The 15,763-nt window shown below is 33.5% G+C and overlaps 1 protein-coding gene across 5 annotated transcripts in view; it reads right to left on the minus strand.

The window, feature by feature from the left end:
* Window positions 1-15,763, minus strand: part of Cdh7 (cadherin 7) — a 153,818-nt gene that overhangs the window by 67,908 nt on the left and 70,147 nt on the right. For all 5 annotated transcript variants that reach the window (XM_052736454.1, XM_052736455.1, XM_052736452.1 and 2 more), the window contains one exon: window positions 13,235-13,422. In XM_052736454.1, coding sequence (XP_052592414.1) covers window positions 13,235-13,422 — 188 coding nt within the window. The remainder of the gene's footprint in view (window positions 1-13,234; window positions 13,423-15,763) is intronic.

Below are 15,763 nucleotides of genomic sequence, written 5' to 3' on the forward strand. Positions count from 1 at the left end.
TGACCAAGAAGGTCTTAATGTTGTCTTCAGCTTTAGTAAATTTAGACAGTCTGCTTTTGGCCTCTTTTTCCTAAGAACATTTTCTTTAGAAATCATTTCATGTAAATTGTTTCTCTGTTCCTTTGAGATTTAAACCTTTTTAAAAGCTTTTAGCCATTTTTTCACAACCCAGGGTTATCTCCTTCTATGACCAAAGAGCAAACACAAAGAAATGCAGCCACTGAGATAAGACAACCTCTTACATCCAGTCAAGGGAGGGGCTGGTGACTAGATTTAAGGGTCCCTTTCATAGTGTAAAGCTATCTGTTGTCATAAAGAAGCAAGAATGGCTGGCTATAAGCAAACACTAATGAGCCATGATTTCTCATTTTCAAATTCAGTTTATAAAAAAGTTTGTGTTAATAAAGTTGTATTCAGATCCCAGTTTTATATAGCAACTTTGATTTTTCTCTCTCTTATAGCAATTGTCTTGAATTAAAGCCCACCTTGTCTGATTAATTTTGTTCAGTGTTATTTTTTTGTGTGACAACTACAAGTAATTTTGGAAAAATGAGGGTTTGTCTTGATATTATTTTGAATCATGAAACCTACACTAAGCTATGAACAGAAGTAATTCATTATAGGAAGGTAGTGAGGATAATATATAGGAAATACATTCTGGTTTTATTTTGATGTACACTCTTGATGATGTCACAGAGGTTCATAAGTTGAGGATGACAAGAGGTGTCTGGTACAGTCTGCTTTGTGAGAGGATCGACTTTTTCATGCCCATCTTAGTAGTTTTAAGACAGGATAATAAAATAGTAACCATAGATATCTACAGTAGATGACCACTATCTTGGATACCATAGAGATATTTTGATTCCTAAATAAATGAAAATATCTAAGGTAAAACAACTTATGGGAAATATACCAAAATAAAGTTTAAGTATTTAAGAGTGAGTCAGAAGCAAAACATACACACACACACACACACACACACACACACACACACACACACACACACATACACACATTGACAGAGAGAGAGAGAGAGAGAGAGAGAGAGAGAGAGAGAGAGAGAGAGAGAGAGAGAGAGAGAGAGAGAGAGAGAGAATCTCAGAAGGTATAAAAAAGTTGAATAAGCACTATAAACTTAATAGAGACAAAATGATACTCCTTTTCACCAATGCCCACTGACATTATATGTCAACTTTAAGTACAGAATGCTTGGCTAAGTCTACAAAGGTTTTAATGAATGTGTCTCCTTCTCCTTTATATTTTTTTCATCTAGATTGGTTTTCATTTCCATAGAAATGCTCAACGTTGGCTACTCCATTATTTTCCTACAGATATGAAAACAAAAATAAACAAATTTCATGTTTAAAAAAATATAAATTTGTTAATTAATAGTTTTGGTACCAGGAGTTGAAATTCAAGTTCCTAACTGAGTTGTATTCCTTCATAGAGGCTGTAGTTTCCATTAAATAAAAGAGGAGTTGCAGGGGTAAACCATAATCAGAATAATTTGTATGAAAAAGTCTATTTTTTATAAAAGAAACCAAACCAAACAAATAAAAGATAAAATGAGTTTGCTTTCTGTTACTGTAAGAAAATACTTGAGAAAATAACATAAGTAAGGATTTATTTTTTCCAGGATTTCAGAAATATGAATTCATGTTTACAAGGTTCCATTGCTGTGGGCCTGTAGTGAAGCAGACAATCATATCAGAGAGAAATGCAGAGTAGTGTGTAGCTGCTCACCTCATGACAATGGAAGGGGCAGGAGATAGAGAGCCTAAGAGGAAGAAGAAAGCGGGAAAGGGAAGGAAATACTTACATCAAAAACCAATATAGTTGAAGAATCCACACTTTTACTAGTTATGACCTTAACAATGTATTGGTAATTAACCAATATTACTTGGGATGTGAGTGTGAGGAGACCTCAGTAATGTCTGTTCTTAGTGTTCCTGGCATAAGTTAAGGATAATGGCTATCTAATAAGAAGCATACACCCAGCCCCTCTTTGCTGTGAATATCTGTTGCTCTGATTGGTTGATAAATAAAGCTGTTTGGCCAATTGTGAAGCAGAATAAGGTTAGGCAGTACATTCCAACTGGAGAGAAAGGAGAAGAAAGGAGAGTGGGGTAGACACCAGCCTGCTGTCCAAGGAGCAACAAGATGCCAGCAGACCATTAAATCCACAATCATGTGGCAATATATAGATCAATAGAAGTGGATTAAGTTATAAGAGGTATCTGATAAGAGGCCTGACCCATAGGCCATATAGTTTGTAAATAATATAAGCCTATGTGTGTTTACTTGGTACTATGTGGCTGTGGGATGCAGGTGGGAGAGATTCATCCTTACTGCGGGCCTGGCAGGACAAGAGAAACTTCTGGCTACAACTCTCTTCTTCCCAGTCACAAGCCTGCTCCACAGAGGCAGAACTAACTTACTTCACCTCATGTGGCTGCTGCTGAGTCTTTGAGTTCATCTAAGACAAGCAGGAAAATCATTTAAATGTCTCCATTCTGGAAGAATAAAACAATTTGCCTTCTCTGAGTCTTTTTCTGATCTCTTAATGGTTTTCTTGTTGTTGCTGTTTTAACAAGCAATGTCTAACATCCTTGTATCCTTAGCATACATTCACAGTTTGCAAGTGTACTCAACCACACTGTAAATTTATTGCATGTACAGGGACACAGTTTGTTCCTTTAAACGTCTATCTTGCTTTATGTTCTTGAGCGTCAAACCTTGCTCATAACCCAATAATACTTACTGGTATACTACAAGCATGTCATAAAGGACATTCCTAGGTACATGGCTAGTTTGTATAACCCAATCCTAAAGGAACAACAAAAATATCCATACATTAGTCACTGTTGTTGCTTTTAAATGTTCCCTTTGACCATTGTGCATATCATATAATGATTTAATCCTTTGGAATCTATTTTAAAATGGCTTTATTGGAATTTGCCAGTAAAACTAATTTAGAAATCAACATGTCATCTTAAAAGACAGAAAGTAAGGAAACATTTGCATTTTTATGATTAATATTTTTGCCTTATAAATTTCATGACTTATTGGAAAATATTTCTCTCTCTCTCTCTCTCTCTCTCTCTCTCTCTCTCTCTCTCTCTCTCTCTCTCTCTCTACACACACACACACACACACACACACACATTCTGAAATAACTGTGGTAGTAACTGTCAAAACAAAAGGAAAAAACATCTAAGGAAAGAGTCTTAGTGTCTTTCACAAATTTACCATCTGTTGGCATCTAGAGTAATATCAACTTTCATCAAAGAATGCTGGTTCCTTATTGATGGAGTAGATGTTACATCTGCATATGTACATGTATATATTGTTTGAGATCCATCTATACAACCAATCATAGGGTTTATATTGGTTCATCATATCTTGTTGTCATAAAAACCCCGAATATATCCTTTATTCACAGCCTAAAATAAAGAACTACTTTTTACTACAACATGAGAAAACTTCTTCACAACTTAGATAATTAAATAAAATCTATGAAGAAAAATTTGAGTGAGAAAAAAAAAACCACCTGAAACTCTACTGTGTTCTCCATGCAGCCTCAGCAAGAATCTAAGAAGTAATGAAACACAAACTTGCCTTTGGGAATGAGTACCTCACTGTTTCATGTATTAGGCAACATACACATTTGCACACAGGAAAGTAAACTCTAGATATTACAGTTCTGTGCATATGAGCCAAAGGTTGAAAGAACAGCACACATTCTATCTCTTTCTTCCTCACAGAAAAGAGAAGACAGCACAATTACCAAAAATTCTACAGTTATGCTCTACAATTTTGGCTTCATTCCCTCCCTTTAAGTTGTGGATATGAGGAGACTGTGTAGATAGTGTCGTCCTGATGCAACATGAGCATATTGTCTGGACACTGTGACAAGCCATTTGTGGGGCAGAGGCTGGAAATAGTTAGCCTTCAAAGGAAATACAGTTTGAAAATGCACAGTTTTTACTTCCTTATAACTATAATAATACATTTTATAAAAGAAATTCCATATCTAATCCCAGCTGAGCTGTATATTGAAAACTGAAGCACACATCTCTAAGGAAATTTATAAAAGACTGAAGTTCCTACATTGTAAATTAAGGTATAGAAATGTACTCTAGGTAGAGTGAAAAATTCAGTTTCACTCAGATGGGATAATCTTTATCTTGATACTGTGTGAATCTCAAATCCTTATCTGACTCATTATAAATAGCATCATGAAAGTGTTCATTATTGACCACAGATTAGCCTATGCATTGCTCTAAATGTCTAACACTGTTATTTTATCACCATTTTCATCTTATTACAACATAATCATTCCATTCATTATTCACAGAAGCTGTGCTTAAATTTTGGAAATAGCATAAGTACTTAAGCACACACCAAGTCTTATGGATATTGTACTGCTGATCTCTTAAGCATTTTCTGTGAAGACATTCATGCAATAATTTCATAATTGAAAGTAGTCTTTCACAATTCTCTCTCACAGTTTGTAAAGGTTTAACTTTCCTGTTTCTCCTTGTTCCTGAGTTCACTCCATCTTAACTCTAAAATATGCAAATGTTAGAACATGTGACAACAAATTACTCAAATTGCAATAAACAATGTGAGACTATATAGATAATGAAAAGGACATGAAGTTAAGTTCAATTATGCTATGAATCAGAGAAGAATACCTTCAGATGGTCATAAAGAATACACTCCAGATAAAATTTATAATCAAACTACAATAACTAATTGGACACTGGAGCACTTATCAAAATGTGAGAGACTATTTGCAAATTTGGAATGAGTAGAAGAAATAAATAAACTTATGTCTTTATCTGAAATCTTGCCAGTGAATTGACAATCTGGTTGTAAACATTTTCTTGTATCTAGGAAGAAATGGAAAATTTACTCACAAATGGAATTTTTTTGTGAACTGCCCATAGTGTTTTATTGTTTGTCTTAGGAATTTTTTAAGTATGCACAGCAAGAATAAAGGAGAGCTCAATGCTTTTATTTCAGGATTGCTCAGTTATACTTAGAATATGAATAAGAAAAGGCCCTTCAGATTTCACAAAAAATGCCACAAGGTTTGGCACAAGAAAGCATGGAAATCAGATGTGCCATTCAGAGTCCAGAAAATTCCATAGGTTTTGCAGGGTCTCTGGAAATGTTTATATGGGCCTTGGCTCACTGAGGTCTTGGCAACATAATGAAAATGAAAATCTTTCATTTTGATTACACAATTAGATATTAGCCAGATACATGAAATCTCAAGAATAGAAATTTGAATTTTGCAGTTACTCCAGCACAACTTCAGGTACAAAATATCAGCCAAGAATCTCTTCTGAAGTAAAGAATATAGATTTCATTGGCTTCAAAAACCTGGGTTTAAAGGTCATTCCAAGATGACCACAGGTACCATGGCACTTGTTTGGAAATGTGAAAGAGAGGAACTGAGAGGCTATACCCAATTCTCATAAATTTGCCTTTCAGGTAAGCATGATGGCTAGAAGATCACACAAGCATTCTGATAATGTGAGTATAGCAATGCTATTGACTTTAGTGTAATTTTGTAGCTGTCACTAATGGAAATCTCATTACTTCTAAGTGATGCTACTAAATGAATAATTTTTTTAGAAGTATAAAGTATAAAAATGTAAGGTATCTGATTCCCACACTCCATCATAATGAGCATTCACTATTTCTATTAAATTAGTTATTAAAATGCCTTATTAAACAAGTACAAATTAAACTATTTCAAAACTAGTTGAAACCATAGAGACAACTTTTATTGATTTTGGAACAACAATTATTTTAAAAGGAATGATTTAGGATTTGAGCAGGTACAAAATGTTCTTGGTCTGATCAACCACTAAAATCATTTAGGACTAAAGCCATGATCATCAAGCTGTTCTGGATCAGCAAAGGTCAAAAACAAGAAAAGAAAAAACTTAAATGAATGCAAGTCTATAAACTTGAAAAAGTAAGAATATAAGAATAACAGACAAGAAAGCAAAGAAGTAAAAAAGAAAAAGTATATAATCCATTGACAGAAAGAGACAATATCAAAGACATAGATCTTCATTATAAGTAGTATTTGGAAAAGAATGAGTGTTTGCAATGAATTAGAATCATTACACTAATATAAGCCTCAGATGAAAGCAGCAAAGATTTACATTCTTTGTCCACAATCTATTCTGTTGAAGCTGGAAGAAAAGTAACTTATAATATTCACTATTTGAATCCCATTGTTTCTTTATGCCAATGAGCACATTTGTCTATGTTCACCAAGTGCAGACCACTGAAGGGAACATTAGCAGCCTATCTTTCATCTCTCTCAGCCTCTACCATAGTCTACACTACTTCCCACATTTTATCCAAGTAAATATCCTGATTCTTGATCCCTGAATATGACATATCATTTCCTATAGAGAAATCTTTGAATAATAACTGTTGCAAGGAGGTCCTGCTTTTACAATTCTACCTGAGGAAAAGAGCAATTCATTCACCGTCCAAGTATTGAATTTTAGTTTGTGGTAGTGGTGATCTTTTATTTTTCACATTGAGGAAAGTGTGATTGTTTGTATCAATGACCATCTAGATTGGATCCTCAATCACTTTAGAGAAAAGTCTCTGTACTGTGTGTGAGGGAATTTTCATATGCATTGATTGAATGGGGTATGTCCATCACAACTGTGGGTGACACCATTCAATGGGCTTGGAATTCCGGATTATATAAAAAAGAAAATGAGCTTAGCACCAGCTCTCTACCTCTGATATTCATCTACCTCCTGATTGAGGACAACTGTGAGAAGCAGTCCCAAGTCCTGCCTCTATGACTTTCTTTCATAGTAGACCACACTCAGACTGGGGGCAAAGTCTTCTTTCTTGAATTGTTTTTGTAGGTTGTTTTCTATCAGTAAGGAGGAAAAGAGCCAGCACAGCAGGTTCCTACCACAAAGTGGGAGGCATGAAGAAGCATTAGGAAATTTGGGCTAGAAATTTTATAAAATGTAAACAGAGCTTAATGGGCTATTTTAATGGAGTATACTGAAACCAGAATGTCAAGAGATATGTGGACTGTAGGTTCTTCAGGGGAAAGAGAACTCGAGAGAAAAATGGTTTAGAGACTATTAAGAGTTTAGCTACATTCTTTCTTTTCTCTGAGAATGTCAGTGAGTTCAAATTGTAAAGTATATTTGTCTGAGGAAATACAAAGGCAGCAAAGTGTTCATTCTGTAGCACTGCTGTTACTGACCACTCTTACCAGGTTCTACAGGGAAAAGAGCAAAAAAAGGGAAAACAAAAAAGTTTGTAACTTTTAGAGGCAGACCTCCTGTTCTACATAGGGTAGTAGGACAGGTGTCCAGAGGAAAAAAACTCTCTCATCTAAAGCTCTAATTTGTGAAAACACAAGTACATTTGAATGGGAAGAGCCTAAACTGTGAATGCCAAAAGGGTACCTACTTTATGGGGAGCAACTTTTTAGGTAAGGATACCCCAAAGAGTAGCAAGGAAGTTGCAGCCATCTAGTCTAATATCCAGGATCCATCCCTAACTGACATTGTTGACCATGTGGTACTGGTTTTTCAGGCATGGAACATTCAAGATTTAGAGGGTCATGGAGTATATGGGCCAGGGAATTTACTATAAGGTCAGTAACTTGACAAGGAAGCATTTAAAGGGCACATAGTGAATGTGGAGACACATAAGTTGCAATGGAGACCTCAGTGTATTAGGAATTCCACGAACACTACAAACACGAATTGGATTTAGATGAAGAGATAGGCAGTGTGCTGTGGGCAGCTGTGATTCAAAGATGTGGCTATCCAAACCATTTAGATCATATATTAGTCTAAATCAAGTCCTAGATACCTTACATGGAGCTTCAGGATTTAGCATTTTCCCTGATGGATTTAATTATTGCTACGATTGGTTCTTTCCTTGTTATATTTCCATTCCTTCTTTTTAATTTTTTTTTATTCTTATGCCTTTGGATAGCATAAGAATGACTGCTAGTACTTATGAGAAATGCATGGAGTCTGCTTATAGGGTAAAGGAATATACTAAGAAGGCTAACTACAGAACAGATTTATTTGTAGGGTCCTGGAAAGCTGAGTTACAGTGCCACGCTGTTCTTCCACCTGAGTCCGTCCCAGCATCCAAGCCCACGAGGGAGAGAAGAGAGAGGCATATGTGCATCTCAGGTCTTAAGGCTAGCCCTAAGGCCATGCCCAAGGGGCAGGTACTTCAATGTCATAGGTAGATAGGACAGTTACCTGCTACATCTCTAGGGATGGTGCTTCAAGGTCATAGATAGGACAGATATCCACTACAAGTACTCTTTGTCACAATCTGAGACACCAGCTGATGGAACAATGCCACCCAGAGTTAAGGTGGGTTTTCCAATTCAATGGTCCCAATCCTCATAGGCATTTCATAGGCTAATTTATCTAGCTCACCCCTCACAGGCATACTCATAATCTTATCTCATATAATTCTAGATTTTGTCGGGTTGGCAATTAACCATCCCTTATCAACTTGACACTCTAACATGTCATATTTAAGTCATAACTATCTGTTTTAATAGGCTCATGGCTATTTCATGTTACAAAATACATTCAGTTCAACATCAATACTTTCCATAGTCTTTTAGATTTCCAAGATAGTTTAAATAAAGTCCAGTTCACTTCTCAGACTAAAGGCAATTCCAAAATGTGAGCTCCTATATAATAAAACAACAATAATAATTAATTACATAGTTCCAATGCTTTCTGTATTCTATGTGACCAAATTCCTCAAGCTCCTGCTACCATGATGGACCACACCCTATGAAGAAAAATAAACTCCCTTTTTCTTAATTTGTTTTTACCAGGGTATTTTTTATTACAGAAAAGGGAAATGTAACTATTACAGAGAAATTGGGGTGGGGACTAGCTATGCAGCCCATGTTGGCCTCAAATTCATGAACATTTCATTTCAGTTTCAAGAATGTTTGAACAATGGGTTTTTTTAAAAACATATTATGGAGTCCAGCTGCTTCTTTAGACTTCGTTCAAAATTTATGTTAGCTTTGCTCAAAGTAAGCAATTGAGTACCATCTTGAGTATTCTTAGACCTTCTCCCAAGCTTTGGATAATGACCACAATCTTTTAGGTCAATACAATTTAGAACTTGGAATATTTACTAAATTGCAGCATCTGAATTTGTAAATTAATTTCCTTCATCTGGGAGACATGAGTATACACACCAATGTTCATTTCCTTGTAAAGAAATTAGATATATAAGAAAATTTGCCTCCTTTTGTTAATGTTTAAAGAAGGAAAAAAGAAATGAGGCCACTTTATGGACCACTGTATTAATCAGTTTGACCAAAAAAATGTAATTAGGTAATTTTCAGTAATTTAATGAATTTTTATTTAAATCATAAATTATTTTAAGTGAGTTAGTACGTTCAAAATTATTATTTTAAATATGGTAATTGTTCACCTTGTTTAACTAAGTTAGTCATAATTTTAGAAAGGTGTTTCAGAGTGAAGAATTTTAGAAATAATAATTAGATCGATATACAACAATAAAATCCCTCAGTGTCTCTTAGTAAACAACATGAAGGGTAGAAACTAAGTAAGTTGAAGCAGCATTTTTTTTAATGCTTGAGATACTTACCTTTCACAAAAAACCTTAGATTGTGCTTTTAATTGGTTTTGTGTAGATATTTATATAATTTATAGATACCATTGGTTCTTTAAAAATTACTATTTCAAGTGGCAAAGATTCTGGTATCCTGTCTTAGTAAGAATTTTTCTATGATTATAGGCTAATAACATCAACATTTGGCAGAGACACCCTGTGTGGGTCATGCTATTTGTTGACCTAGACTGGTGAACTTTTAGAATTTAATGGCTCTGATCACTGTGTTGACTATATCTTCTAAATTAAGATAAAATATAGAAAGCATATCAATCTGTCTTTTTAATGAAGTTAAAGTAAATTTAGGAAGCATGATTAAGACTAATTTACTATTGTTGACTCCTCAGTTAAGACTTCTGTTGAAATAAAAATTTAACTTAGTAGGTTTAGATCAGTACAGAAAATCATGTTAGGATTCCACAGCCGAGTGTTCTTGGTATATTTTTTATTTATATTTTTATTTTTAATTTTTATTTATTTTTTTTTGATTTTTCGAGATAGGGTTTCTCTATGTAGCTTTGCGCCTTCCTGGAACTCACTTTGGAGACCAGGCTGGCCTTGAACTCACAAAGATCCGCCTGCCTCTGCCTCCTGAGTGCTGGGATTAAAAGCGTGTGCCACCACTGCCCGGCCTGGTATATTTTTTAATTTAAGTATATTATATTGATATTTGATAAGCACAATTTGATTTTCCATACATAAGATGTCAAACTAAATAATTTTTTATTACACAGTAAAGTTTTCTGACTAGTTATGCTATGGCATTACAATAATGAAATGGCTTATTTTCATTGTACTTTTCTTTTTCCTTCAGTCATTATTTTTTGCCATACTAAAGACTCAATATTTGGGACATTAAAGACATTGTTTTGTATGGTAATTTTGTATACTATGTGTGTTTAGCAGTTTCAAAAATAGTTGTTGACATTATATAAGAATGATTATTATATATTATTCATACATTAGAAACTGCTAGAGAAAAAATTTGATTTTAATTATCAATAACTATAATCTCATATTTATCCAGATACAAATATAAGATATTTAGGTAGCTTTTCATACAATGTTAAATTGATATTTGCATTAATAAATTATTGAATAATAATTAGATGAAGGTGATCTTTCAGATTCATTTGCCTGAGTAGAGAATTTCTCCATCATCATAAATTAAAACATATTAGTGTAAATTTAGAAGGAACTGAAACATTTTAGAATTTTGATTAGACAGAAGAATATACCTTTTTAATACTTATTAGTGCTCTATCAACAAAATAAGATTAAACCCATTAAACATAATTTTCATGAGTTATTTCTGCACCTGTATCAGTTTTTTCTAAGCAAAAGAGTTGAATATTAAGTGCATGAATATATTTCAGAATTTTTTTACTAGAGTAAAAATGTATAGTATGCATGAATTATTTGACAATTATTTCATAAGATTTCATTCCATATAAATATAATTGTCATAAAATTACAGCAAGGCTCGGAAAAATTTAAATAATACTTTTGTTTTCAGTTGTTTTTTCTTTAAGGATTTCCAAACTGCTTAATACGATAAAGAAATGTCATAATGTCACTTTTTGAAATTTTCTAGAATATGTTACATAACCATTTCATCCATTGTGAGACATTTAATAATTTTCTCATATTTTAGCTGAAATAAATAATAGCTTCACAATGTTGATGGAAAGATCTAGGATTATGCAACTAAGTATATTTATATTGTTCTGACAGATATTGATAGCCACATACAATGGAAGTTTGTGTGCTGTTTATATATGTCTAAGTTAGAGCTCTGTTTCCCTTTGAAGTTAATTTCACTGGCCCAGTTCATTAATGGTTTCCTCTAGTTCTTCTATGAACTTTTAATATTTTTTATTATAGAAATTATTTTAATATTTAAAAATTGAGAATTGTGGTGAGTAAGATTGCTCAGAGGGTACAGGCTTCTACTACCAACCTGAGGAATTGAGTTTGATTCCACATAGTGGAAAGAGAAAACTAATCTTGAAAGTTGTTTTTTAATCTCCACATATCACCACGTAAGGCCCACACACATGCCCCCACACAATGTTACTCCACACCAGCACAAACACATACTTAGTAAAATAAATAAAAACTAAGTATAACCTTTAAGTTTTCTATTATTGATTTCAATATCTTGTACTAAATATAATTTCAATTATTTAAAGCTTGTCCATTAACAGCTATAAAAGATATTCATTGTTAATGAGTGAGGAATAAAAATATTTTCAGTATGTTTTCAAATTTTTTAATATGAAACCTCTGTGCAGATGTGTACCTTAATGCATTCCTTTTATTTTAGACAACAAAGCAAAACATTTTACTAATAGTTAGCCTACCCTACTTATTAAAACTATTGCACAAAGATTGTTACATGGAGAGCTAAAACAGCATCTGTCCACTGGAAATAATTACAGAAATGTTTTGCCCATTGGCCTGAAATCAAACATATGTCTTAATATAACAATTAAACTATAAATTTTTTATTGCTGTGTTAATTATCACTAAATATTAATTACAGAGTTATGCACCTGGATTTTTAGCCTTATAGACATCTCAATTTGGGGAAGATTGGGAGTCCATAAACTTTTAACATTTCATGAATTTGATATTTTACTATTTTCTTATTTTGCAATCAACTCTGTTAATTTTCTTTTAGCTAAAATTTTCAAGATCAACACTGAAGAGAGGATAAGGTTACAAGTACCCATACTTAATCAATGATGGATGGGGGCAATTTAAATATGCTAAAGTAAAGAAATAATATTTTTTATTATACTAGTATTTGTTTTGTGATTTTTTTGAGACAGGGTTTCTGTGTGTGGCTTTGGAGCCTTTTCTGGAACTCACTCTGGAGCCCAGGCTGGCCTCAAACTCACAGAGATCTGCCTGCCTTCTAAGTACTGAGATTAAAGGCATGTGCCACCACCGCCAGGCTATACTGCTCTTTTATCTACCTTTTTGTGTAAAAGATTACAATAGAATTTAAAGATAGCCATGCTCTTTTACTATAAATTCCTCAAGTCATAATTATTATATATTTTTAAACAGAGTAATTGCTAATGCAGCAAGACTTCCTCACTTTGCTTCTTCTAATTGTATGTATATTGTTTTCATATGTGAAGAATATAATGTTTGTCTTGCATAAAATGACTTTGGGTTGAATTTAAGGCCCCATTACTGTAATATTCAAGAAAGAAGCATTTCTCTCTTTGTGAGTATTCAAATGTACACACTAGACAGTGGTCTAATTGTTACAGGGCCTTGGATAATGGAAATGATTTTACTAGGTGGATAGAATTGAGAGGTAATATTGAAAATGTTATTCAAATTCCTACAAGAATTTGAGAAATAAATATAAATACATAGCTTATCCTGTAATAAATTTAAATAGCAATGGTTCTCTATGACATTGAGTGTGTCTGGCACATTCTTCCATCAAAGCAGACCCTGTAGTATGATAGTCTATGACATCACCCTTATAGAATAAAAATAACCATGGAAATATTACCTTTTGTATTGTAATGATTCCTTCCTGTGTGTCTTTGTCAGCAGATATTTTGAAAATACCCAATCCATCACCATCCACTATTTTGTATTTCATTTCTGCATTAACTCCTATATCTGCATCAGCAGCTTTAATTCTGGCCACGACTGATGCCACAGGCAAAGATTCTGGAACATTATACTGGTAAGATCCTGTGAAATGTCAAAATAAACAATGAACAGAAACTTCTAATCACCTACTTATAAGAACTACTGATTTTTTCATAATATATTATTGTTCTGTTTTCCAAATAAGGAAAAGCTAAGACAACATAAAATGAATGATAAGTTTCCTGAAGCCTCAAGAAATTTGAGATTGATGTTTCAGCAATGACAAGTGACAGAAACAGATTACCGAAGGAATTCAGAGTAGATGTATATCTAGTAATGATAAATATGCTTCCTAAAGCAATGAAACTAAACTAATAATTAAAGTATAATTATTAAACTTATGATGCCATTTAGATATAATTAACCACCACAATAATATTAAACAACAAAACACCTCATGCTTCAAATGTCCAAAGGCATGACTAATATTTCTATAAGTTAACGCTGGAATTTACTTACTATCTTTTACAAAGAAACTTCCACAAAACTGGACAAGCAGCTGTGGGGATGGTAATATAAGTCTGTTTGTAAAATGTTAATATTATTTTAGAAAGAAGAGGTGAATTTGTGATTTCTATAGCCACGATTTTGGATATAACTGTGCAAATGAATAAGTAATATTATATTTAAAGGGCTGAAGAAAAGAAAAAGAGAAACGACCTATACAACCTTTATTTCACTGCTTTATTAATCCCTTTCACCCTTTTCCAGATAAAAAAGTATATTGAGGAGCTGATGTGGAAGTTGGTTGAGGAATATGATCCTTGACAATTTTCTTTTAATCATTTATTTTTCTTGCCCCTTGACCTTATTTCATACTCCATTAATTGTAAAGCCATGGTGCATTTGGAGTTTGGCATGTAAAAGGGACAGACTGTCTTTAAGAGGAATGTAGAAAAGTAAGGGTGCACTGTCATTTTGGACTGTAATTTTTGAACACTAAATACTACAATTTTATAATGATTGTGACATATCTGTATCATTTTCAATGGGTTCCTCACACACACAGATGTGTCCTTAGTAAAATTAAAATATTTCAAGAATACAGTAGTTAAATAATTTGTAGAGAAATGGAAAAAAAATGAAAAGTATTTGGGTTTCTTCACTTTAGAATCCTGGAAAGGCTCTGAGACTGGAAAACCTGGACTCCATGTGAGGAAAGTGGGAAAAGCACAGATCCTGAAAGCGACAATATCATCCCTTCACCAGCTTTAGAGAAAGCAGCCTTTTCACAAGGAATCTAAGATAACAATAGCATTAGTTTCTAAAACTCTTTCCATCTTCCCATGGTAAGCCAGAAAAACCACGAAGGGAAGGATTTGTGTGTGTGTGTGTGTGTGTGTGTGTGTGTGTGTGTGTGTGTGTGTGTGTTTAACTAAAAACGTGTCTTTTTATGTTTTCTGGAAGTACCATTATGATTCTTGTAAAATAAAACAAGTATTGAAATATACAAAATATCCAAACAATTAATTGATTGAAAAAAAGAATAAGACTTTGCACAGTAGCTCACAATGGTTGTTTTATATTGTTTATTTCTCTCTCAGTACAGAATTGAGTTTCTTGCTTCTACTGGACAACCATTTTAGAGATACTGCAGACAGACCTCCTAACCTGTGAGTTTTAAGACAATGGTGGTTTATGGACTCTGGAGAAAAGGAGCCCCTTTCTTTAAAGTGGTCAAGTTCAAGATGACCTTGTATTAGTTATGATCTGCCCATTTGCCCAAGCTCATTTAGGCAATGCAAAGTAAACACAGTGGGCCACAAACAAACAAAATGTGGAGGACTCTTTGGGAAGAAGGAGGTTCTGAGGAAGAGAGAAGGGAATAAGAGTTGGTGATGATGGAGAATATCATCAAGGTGAATTATATATGGGATGCAGTTATCAAAGAAAGAAAGGAGGGAGGGAGGGAAGGAAGGGAGAAAGAAAGAAGAAAAGAAAGAAATTTTCTTTAACATTTTAACGGAATCTCACATGTTACAAAGTAAGAACATAGGGCAAAATGATTTTGTAAACAAGACACAGCTATCTTGACAACACAGGTTTTTATTTTTATTTTTCTCCTTATTTCTGGATAAGCCAAAAAAAACACTTAGGACAGAAGCTCATCTGAGGGTATATTTCTGATGTTTTAGATTGCATTATTTTTAGACATTTAATTCTGCATGAGAGGAATATGGTATAACTGTGAAAGGAATGCTCAGTGTATATGATCCGCTCAAAAAGCTTAAAACGAACATATGATTATAGTATGATGTATCTCATTAATTTGTGAACTTAAAATGTTAATAGTTATAATGAAACTTACTTTAAACATAAAGCACTACTATTTTAAAACCTTAAAAGCAAAGCAAAACTTTTGTGTTTAGAACAGAGAAGTGAT

The sequence above is a fragment of the Peromyscus californicus genome, unplaced genomic scaffold (assembly GCF_007827085.1).
Source record: "Peromyscus californicus insignis strain IS unplaced genomic scaffold, ASM782708v3 Scaffold_14__1_contigs__length_90479793_seg_1, whole genome shotgun sequence".
NCBI lineage: Eukaryota > Metazoa > Chordata > Mammalia > Rodentia > Cricetidae > Peromyscus > Peromyscus californicus.